Here is a 10,000-nt window from a genome sequence, read left to right as displayed (position 1 = left end):
AGAGAGAGACCTACACTAGGTGAGGGAGGGAGGGAGAGCACATGTTAAGCGTGCTGACCTGGGCTGGCAGTACATGTTAGCCTGCTGACCTGGGCGCAGTACATGTTAGCGTGCTGACCTGGGCGCAGTACATGTTAGCGTGCTGACCTGGGCGCAGTACATGTTAGCCTGCTGACCTGGGCGCAGTACATGTTAGCGTGCTGACCTGGGCGCAGTACATGTTAGCCTGCTGACCTGGGCGCAGTACATGTTGAGAGAGAGAGAGAGAGAGAGAGAGAGAGAGAGTCTACACTAGGTGAGGAGGGAGGGAGAGCACATGTTAGCGTGCTGACCTGGAGCGCAGTACATGTTGAGAGAGAGACAGTCTACACTAGGTGAGGGAGGGAGAGCACATGTTAAGCGTGCTGACCTGGGCGCAGTACATGTTAGCGTGCTGACCTGGGCGCAGTACATGTTGAGAGAGAGACAGTCTACACTAGGTGAGGAGGGAGAGCACATGTTAAGCGTGCTGACCTGGGCGCAGTACATGTTGAGAGAGAGACAGTCTACACTAGGTGAGGGAGGGAGAGCACATGTTAGCGTGCTGACCTGGGCGCAGTACATGTTAGCCTGCTGACCTGGGCGCAGTACATGTTAGCCTGCTGACCTGGAGCGCAGTACATGTTAGCGTGCTGACCTGGAGCGCAGTACATGTTGAGAGAGAGAGAGAGAGAGAGAGAGAGAGAGAGTCTACACTAGGTGAGGAGGGAGAGCACATGTTAAGCGTGCTGACCTGGGCGCAGTACATGTTGAGAGAGAGAGACAGTCTACACTAGGTGAGGAGGGAGAGCACATGTTAGCGTGCTGACCTGGAGCGCAGTACATGTTGAGAGAGAGACAGTCTACACTAGGTGAGGAGGAGAGCACATGTTAGCGTGCTGACCTGGAGGGTACATGTTAGCCTGGGTTGACCTGAGCAAGCAGTGCATGCTAGCTGCTGACCTGAGCCGCAGGCACATGCTGGGAGAGAGAGAGAGAGAGAGAGAGAGAGAGAGTCTACACTCAGGGTGAGGAGGGAGGGAGAGCACATAAGTTAGCTGCAGTTGACCTGAGCTTGTGTACATGTTGGCGATGTACCTCCCGGTCGCATTTTACCTCCACCGCCGCTCCAGCTGCAGAAGAACGTCAGCTGGATGTGACCTGCAGGACAGAGAAACAGGACGTCTACAGGACAGCAGCACAGAGAGACGTCTACAGGACAGCAGGACGTCTACAGGACAGAGAAACAGGACGTCTACAGGACAGAGAAACAGGACGTCTACAGGACAGCAGCACAGAGAAACAGGACAGCTACAGGACGTCTACAGACGTCTACAGCACAGAGAAACAGGACATCTACAGGATAGAGAAACAGGACGTCTACAGGAAGTCTACAGGACAGAGACACAGGATGTCTACAAGACAGCAGGACAGACAAACAGGACATCTACAGGACAGCAGGACAGACAAACAGGACATCTACAGCACAGAGAAACAAGACGTCTACAGGACAGAGAAACAGGACAGCAGCACAGAGAGTAGTCTACAGGACAGCAGGACGTCTACAGCACAGAGAAACAGGACGTCTACATGGAGATGACCTTTATGCCCCAAAGGTAACCTGCTGACCCAGGTAACTTTGGGAGTAACTGCTGATGTCTAGAAACAACAGCTGCTTAGTGCAGTGTTGGATTAAAGTGTTGTTTGGAGATCAGTCACTCCTGAAGTTGCCTAGGTAACCTGGATGTAGCCTCACCCTGTAGTACTCCTACTCCTGAAGTTGCCTGGGTAACCTGCGTAACCTGGGTAACCTGGGGAAGCCAGTAGCCTCACCCTGTAGTACTCCTACTTCTGAAGTTGCCTGGGTAACCTGCGTAACCTGGGGATGCCAGTAGCCTCACCCTGTAGTACTCCTACTCCTGAAGTTGCCTGGGTAACCTGGGGATGCCAGTAGCCTCACCCTGTAGTACTCCTACTCCTGAAGTTGCCTGGGTAACCTGCGTAACCTGGGGATGCCAGTAGTCGTGCTCTGTAATAGCTCTCAGGTACCAGTGTTCCTAGCTGATGCAGCACAATCTCCATCAAAGCAATCATTCTGGACACAGGACCTGGACGTTACTAATGAACCAACCAACAACCACCAACTAACCCACCCTTACAGCAGCACTTTACACTCAACAGCACCAACAACCACCAACTAACCCTTACAGCAGCACTTTACACTCAACAGCACCAACTAACCCTTACAGCAGCACTTTACACTCAACAGCACCAACTAACCCTTACAGCAGCACTTTACACTCAACAGCACCAACTAACCCTTACAGCAGCACTTTATACTCGTCCACTGGTCACTCGAGGGGAACACTCGTCCACTGGTTTTAACGCCACCTCTCTCTGGAGGTGAAGATGAACCCCAACAGATGTGTGAGCTCCAATGGTCCAAACGACCTCCACTACCCTCACACACACACACACACACACGCACACACACACCTCTGCTCACCCTGGTACAGTAGTTTCCAGCCCTGAGCATTAGCGTAATGAGTTCTTTTTGGTGGCTAGCGGTGTCATTAAGACTAATGCTCTCGTTAGCCATCACAGGCCATTAGAACACCACACACAGCCCTGATGATGCCACCCAGACACAATGCTACACATACAACTCTTATTACACATGTGCATGTGTTAGGGTGTGTGTGTGTGTGTGTGTGTGTGTGTGTGTGTGTGTGTACCTCTGTCGGTGAGCAGCAGGTTGCTGGGGTTCAGGTCTCTGCAGATGAGTGTGTGTGTGTGTGTGTGTGTGTGTGTGTGTGTGTGTGTGTGTGTGTGTGTGTGTGTGTACCTGTGTCGTTAAGCAGCAGGTTGCTGGGGTTCAGGTCTCTGCAGATGAGTGTGTCTGTGTGTGTGTGTGTGTGTGTGTGTGTGGTGTGTGTGTGTGTGTGGTGTGTGTGTGTGAGTGTGAGTGTGAGTGTGTGTGTGTGTGTGTGTGTGTGTACCTGTGTCGGTGACAGGGTTCGTACACCTATTCCAAGATCAAATTCAAGCACTTTTCAAGCACTTTCAAGGTCAATTTTCAAGCTTTTCAAGCACTTTACAGCGGTGGCAAATGACATATTATAGGAATATACTAACTCAAAATGATTTTTACTTTTTTATCATTTAGAGATGATTTAACAGACAAAATGAAACTGAACTGAAAAATGTGTCACCTGTCTGGAAGTAGACTTGCTTGCTATCTACAGTAACTGGCTGAGTCAATATACCAAAAAACATTAAATAAATAAATTAAATAAAATAAAATAAGTAAATACTCACTCAACAAATAACTATTCTTGCTGAATATGTGAACTCAAACTAATGTTAAGGCTCGCTCTTTCATGACAGTCAAGACTGATTATGTCTCTGCAGATGAGTGTGTGAGTGTGCGCATGTGTGTGTGTGTGTGTGTGTGTACCTGTGTCGGTGAGCAGCAGGTTGCTGGGGTTCAGGTCTCTGCAGATGAGGCCCTGCTGGTGCAGTGTGTCCAGCGCGCTCACCATCTCCACAGCCCAGCCGCGCACAAACTCCTCAGGTATGCGCACCTGAGCGGCCGCCTTGCTCAGCTCGTCCAGCTCACGGAACAGCTGCGACACTGCCCGCCTGGTCCACACAACGCTTCGCACTGCCTGAGTCGCTACTGGGACACACACACACCTGCCTCAGACTGACCTCGAGGACCGCTTTCAGAGCCTCCATCTCCGCACCCCCACACAGGCACAGAGGCGCCGGGTCAGAGCCGGGATCAAACCGCCCCGACGCTTCGCTGGCGTCCGCGAAGGGATTATCGCTGGAGCCCGGGAGGCTAGCCGAGCCTGGTTGCTGGAGGAAGTCCACAGGGTTGGAGCTGGCGGCCATCTTGGCTCTGGAGGGCGGGCTGCAGCACGAGCCCCCCGTAGAGTTCTGGGTGGAGTAAGCCGAGGACGACAGCGCGTCCTGCTCCAGCGACCAATCAGGGTCGGCCTCCTGGCCCATGTCGTGGTCCAGCAGCAGCACATCCGGCTGGCCACGCTTGGGCGAGGGCTTGGGCTCGATCGCCATGGCGACGCCAGCTGCGACCAGCTCCTCCTCCAGAGGGTCGGCGCCCCCCCCCACCCCGGGCAGGTTGACCAGCAGGTCGGGAGGCCCCGCCCCTCCGGCCGACCCCGTTCCCCCCACCAACCGCTTCCGTGAAGGAGATGACCGGCACCGACTCGTTGGAGGCCCGATCGCTGTCGAAGCGCCACAGGTCCGCAAGGTGACCCTTGACCTCCACCACCTCGGCCAGGTCCAGCAGCGACTCCGTGACCTCGGAGCCCAGGTCCGAGGTGGACAGGTCGTGGCCGGGGTCGTGGAGGAGGAGGACCTCGCTGGCGCTGTCCTTGCTGTCGATGCGGAAGAACTCCATGGGCGTGCGTTTGGAGCCGACGGACGCGCTGACCGGCTCAAGGGGCTGAGCGAACACGTCGCCCCCTCGCTCCCCGCCCTCGTCCGCGAAGAACAAACACACGTCCTGCCCCGCGGGCGATGACAGGCTGTCGTTGCTAAGCAACAGCTTGGTTCGCTGGGGTCAGCTGCACGACGACCTGGGACGGAGCTCCTGTTGACCTCCTCTCCGCCGCCTCCCGGCCCGCCTGCCAAGAGCTCGGCCTCCACTCTGTCCTGCTCGCACTACCCACAGCGCCAGGTAGTTGTTGGGTGCCTCCTCCTCCCCACTTCCAGCGCGCACTTTGTAGAAGGCCGCTCCCCAGCTCCGGGCTCTCAGGTCATGCCAGCAGCAGGCTGGGCCCCTGGGGCTGGAAGGTGGAGGGGCCGGCGAGGGCCCCTGGGCCCACTGAGTCCGCTGTCCGAGCTGCTTGTACAGCCAGGGGCCCACAGGGCACGCCCAGGGACTTGTATGAAGGGGATGTCACAGCCTCGTTGCACTGAAACAAGCGCGCAGGCTCACGATGTGGGACCACAGCTTCCCACCTGAGAGGAGAGGAGAGGAGAGGAGAGGAGGAGAGGAAGAGAGGAGAGGAGAGGAGAGGAGGAAGAGAGGAGAGGAGAGAGAGGAGAGGAGAGGAGAGGAGAGAGGAGGAGAGGAGAGGAGAGGAGAGGAGAGGAGAGAAGAGGAGGAAAGGAGAGGAGGAGGAGGAGAGGAGAGGAGGAGAGGAGGAGGAGAGGAGGAGGAGGAGAGAGGAGGGGAGAGGAGGAGGAGAGGAGGAGGGAGAGAGGAGTGATGGGAGGAGGAGATGAGAGAAGAGGAGAGGAGGAGAGGAGAGGAGAGGAGGAGAGGAGTGGAGGAGAGAAGGAGAGGAGGAGGCGGAGAGGAGGAGGAGAGGAGATGAGAGGAGGAGAGGAGAAGGAGTGAGGAGGAGAGGAGTGGAGAGGAACAGAGAGGAGAGGAGAGGAGAGGAGAGGAGGAGGAGAGAGGAGGAGGAGAGGAACAGAGAGGAGAGGAGAGGAGAGAGAGGAGAGGAGGAGGAGAGAGGAGGAGAGGAGTGGAGAGGAACAGAGGAGAGGAGAGGAGGAGGAGAGGAGAGGAGGAGGAGAGAGGAGGAGAGGAGTGGAGAGGAACAGAGAGGAGAGGAGAAGGGTTGAGATATCAGGAGAGGAGTAAGGGGGAGAGAGGAGGAGAGGAGTGGAGAGGAACAGAGAGGAGAGGAGAAGGGTTGAGATATCAGGAGAGGAGTAAGGGGGAGAGAGGAGGAGAGGAGTGGAGAGGAACAGAGAGGAGAGGAGAGGAGAGGAGGAGGAGAGGAGAGGAGGAGAGGAGGAGGAGAGAGGAGGGAGGAGTGGAGAGGAACAGGAGAGAGGAGAAGGGTTGAGATATCAGGAGAGGAGTAAGGGGGAGAGAGGAGGAGAGGAGTGGAGAGGAACAGAGAGGAGAGGAGAGGAGAGGAGAGGAGGAGGAGAGGAGAGGAGAGAGAGAGGAGGAGAGGAGAGGAGGAGGAGAGAGGAGGAGAGGAGAAGGGTTGAGATATCAGGAGAGGAGTAAGGGGGAGAGAGGAGGAGAGGAGTGGAGAGGAACAGAGAGGAGGAGGAGAGGAGAGGAGAGAGGAGGAGGAGGAGGAGAGAGGAGGAGAGGAGTGGAGAGGAACAGAGAGGAGAGGAGTAAGGGGGAGAGAGGAGAAGAGGAGGAGGAGAGAGGAGGAGAGGAGAAGGGTTGAGATATCAGGAGAGGAGTAAGGGGGAGAGGAGAGGAGGAGGGAGAGAGGAGGAGGAGGAGAGGAACAGAGAGGAGAGGAGAGGGGTTGAGATATCAGGAGAGGAGTAAGGGGGAGAGAGGAGGAGAGGAGTGGAGAGGAACAGAGAGGAGAGGAGAGGAGAGGAGAGGAGAGAGGAGGAGAGAGGAGGAGGAGGAGAGGAACAGAGAGGAGAGGAGTAAGGGGGAGAGAGGAGAGGAGGAGGAGAGGAGGAGAGGAGAAGGGTTGAGATATCAGGAGAGGAGTAAGGGGGAGAGAGAGGAGAGGAGGAGAGGAGAGGAGGAGGAGAGGAGAGGAACAGAGAGGAGAGGAGAGGGGTTGAGAGATTGTGGAGAGGAGTAAGGGGAGAGGAGAGAGGAGTGGAGAGGAAAAGAGAGGAGAGGAGAGGAGGAGAGGAGGAGGAGAGAGGAGGAGAGGAGTGGAGAGGAACAGAGAGGAGAGGAGGAAGGGGGAGAGAGGAGGAGAGGAGGAGGAGAGAGGAGGAGAGGAGAGGAGGAGAGGAGGGAGAGGAACAGAGGAGGAGAGGAGAGGAGGAGAGGAGAGGAGAGGAGAGGAGAGGAGTAAGGGGGAGAGAGAGCATGTAATCGCTAAAAGTTGCTGAATTTCATTACCACTCCATGACCTCTTGTGTTCGCGTCTAAATCTGATCTCTTGTGCGTGGAGCAAGATACCTTAGAGGCCATTTACTGGCACATACTTACGGGTCTGTCACACACACACACACACACACACCCAGGTCAGCTTGGGCATACATAAAAAATGATGTCCCAATTCAGACTAGAGAATCAACTGCTGTGTGTGTGTGTGTGTGTTAAACACAGACACACACACAGATGCTGGCACTGGCACACACACACAAACACACACACACACACACACAGACAGACATAGCACAGTGCAGCTGTGTGAGGTGAGTAATTGTGAAGCAACATCTGCTGCTGGATGAGAATGAATTGGGCGGCGTGCTAACCTCATCATAGGGGCCTGGGGAGATCCTTCCCATCAGCCCTGTGAATGTCAGTCAGGACACGCCGACACTCAGATGGGACTGGCCTCACTTAGCGTTCACCTGCTCCAAACACCTCCCTAGCGTGCCTCACACTAGCATTAGCCTATTTCAGAAACTTCCCTAGCGTGCCTCACACTAGCATTAGCCTATTTCAGACACCTCCCTAGCGTGCCTCACACTAGCATTAGCCTATTTCAGACACTTCCCTAGCGTGCCTCAAACTAGTGTTAGCCTGCACTAAACACTTTCCTAGCATGCCTCATGTTAGCGTTAGTGCGCTTCAAATACTTCCCCATCATATCTCATGTTAGCACTGGCCTGCTCCAAACACTTCGCTAGCGTAACTCACATTAGCATTGACCTACTCCAAACACTTCCCTAGCGTAACTCACATTAGCATTGGCCTACTCCAAACACTTCCCTAGCTTAATTCACATTAGCATTGGCCTACTCCAAACACTTCCCTAGCGTAACTCACAGTAGCATTAGCCTACTCCAAACACTTCCCTAGCGTAACTCACAGTAGCATTAGCCTACTCCAAACACTTCCCTAGCGTAACTCACAGTAGCATTAGCCTACTCCAAACACTTCCCCGACATGCACTCTTGGAATCGAAGGGCATCAAACTCACACTAGCGATTTTCTTCCCCGTCTACTGATACTCAACTGGCGCTAGCTGCTATCAGCAGGAGTTTATCACGGCTCTATTATAGTTCAGACTACACTGTGGACTCCAAAGAAACGCAAGAAGGTGAACACTAAAGATGAGCTTTCAGCAACTACCCACGCACGCACGCACGCACACACACACACACACACACACACAGACAGACAGACAGACACTTACTCTAATGTACCACTCATTACCCATGACATCATCCAGTGTTCTCATCTTCACAGCGAATTCACACACACACACAGAAACACACACACACACAAATTAGCTAATGACACTTCATACACACTAAACATGGAACAGCAAAGTATTTTTTCTGTCAGGCTTAGTCACACACACACAGACACTGAGACGCATACGCATACAGACACAGACACAGACACACACACAGACAGGGGGGGAGTAAAGTGCCCCAGGTGTTGGCATTGCTAACGACCCACAACGGCACCTGGTATCAGACATAATGACCTGTGACATGAGTCTCTCTCTATCAAACATCTGTCTCAACAAGGACACAGTGTGTGAGTGTGTGTGTGTGTGTGTGTGTGTGTGTGTGTGTGTGTGTGTGTGTGTGTGTGTGTGTGTGTGAGTGTGTATGTGATGGAGAGATGGTCATGGAGGGTACAGATGGAGTGGAGAGAAAAAGACATGATGGGAAATGATGACAGGAGACGGAGAGAGAGAGAGAGAGAGAGAGAGAGAGAGCGAGAGAGAGTGCTAACATTAGAGAAAGAGAAAGAGAGAGAGAGAAAGAGAGCGAGAGAGAGAGAGAGAGAGAGTGCTAACATGAGAGGAGAAAAGAGAAAGAGAGAGAGAGGAAGAGAGATAGAGAGAGTCTGCATGAGAAAAAAGAGAGAGAGGGGGGAGGGAGAGAGAGAGAAGAGAGAGAGAGAGGAAAGAGAGAGAATGCCAAGAGAGAGAATGCTAACATGAGAGAAAGAGAGAGAGAGAGAGAGAGAGAGAGAGAGAGAGAGAGAAGAGAGAAAGCTCCTCTCCAACCTAATGAGGAGGAAGATGGAGTCCTCGGCCACAATGAACTTCCTGAGGCGCACCATGTGCGGCACGTCATGGGGCAGGATGGTCTTCCTCACGCTTCATATTCACTACTCTTCCTCAGACCCTGCAGGACAGAGAGAGAGGAGGAGGAAGAGGAGGAGAGGAGGAGGAAGAGGAGGAGGAGACCAGACGAACAGGAGGAGGAAGAGGAAGAGGAGACGAGACATCAGGATGAGGAGGAGGAGGAGGAAGATGAGGAGGGGTCATTTCATACAATACAGTCACTATTGTTTCTGAAAATATCTAAGGAGCTTCATTTTTACAGCAAAAACAGGGATGTGGGACCCTTGGAGAGCTACATACTGTGTGTGTGTGTGTGTGTGTGTGTGTGTGTGTGTGTGTGTGTGTGTGTGTGTGCGTGCTTGTGTGTGTCATCAACCCCCCCCAAATAATGGCATCTGGAAACTGTCCAGCCAGTGTCTGTGTGTGTGTGTGTAAGTGAGAGATATTGAGGACACAAACTAGAGTCATTAGAATCAATTACACAGGTCAGTGCATCCACAAACACACACGTTACTGTGCTGGAATATATGGCATCCTCAAGATGCTGCAGTCTGTGGCTACACACACACAGAGAGAGAGAGAGAGAGAGAGAGAGAGAGAAAGAGAAATTATGGTGCGTCGGCGTATGCCAGCGTGTGTGTGTGTGTGCTTGGCGTCAGTGGTGGAATGTAACGGCACAAATACTTTGTTACTGTACTTAAGTAAATTTTCCACGATTTGTACTTTACTTAAGTAAAATTTATAGTGCATACTTTTGACTTTTACTTCGCTTACATTTTACAGCAATTATCTGTACTTTTTACTCCGGGCTACATTTCTACAACACCATCGCTTTTTTTAATGATACATTTTATGATCAGTTTTTTTTTCTCTGACAAACACGTTTGTTTTTACCGGGGTTGCTACCAAGGATTCTGGAGCCCACGCGTGCATTCTTAGAAACATAAGCTTCTAGTCTAGACCAGGCAAAGCGTGAGCTTGTAGCCATCTGCATTCGGTAGGCTATATTCACCAGACCCATGGCTACATTG

At 53.1% G+C, this 10,000-nt stretch overlaps 1 protein-coding gene across 1 annotated transcript in view; it reads right to left on the bottom strand.

Annotated features, from left to right (window-relative positions):
- The window catches only part of rps6kc1 (ribosomal protein S6 kinase polypeptide 1), a 42,006-nt gene that overhangs the window by 12,310 nt on the left and 19,696 nt on the right, over positions 1-10,000 (bottom strand). Inside the window, 7 exon segments of the mRNA XM_048249732.1 lie at positions 1,135-1,179; positions 3,476-3,686; positions 3,730-4,216; positions 4,218-4,600; positions 4,809-5,007; positions 8,910-9,006; positions 9,009-9,030. Of these exon segments, the coding sequence (XP_048105689.1) occupies positions 1,135-1,179; positions 3,476-3,686; positions 3,730-4,216; positions 4,218-4,600; positions 4,809-5,007; positions 8,910-9,006; positions 9,009-9,030 (1,444 nt within the window).

Source organism: Alosa alosa, chromosome 8, assembly GCF_017589495.1.
Source record: "Alosa alosa isolate M-15738 ecotype Scorff River chromosome 8, AALO_Geno_1.1, whole genome shotgun sequence".
Classification (NCBI taxonomy): domain Eukaryota; kingdom Metazoa; phylum Chordata; class Actinopteri; order Clupeiformes; family Clupeidae; genus Alosa; species Alosa alosa.
This window is presented reverse-complemented; position numbering and strand designations above follow the sequence as displayed.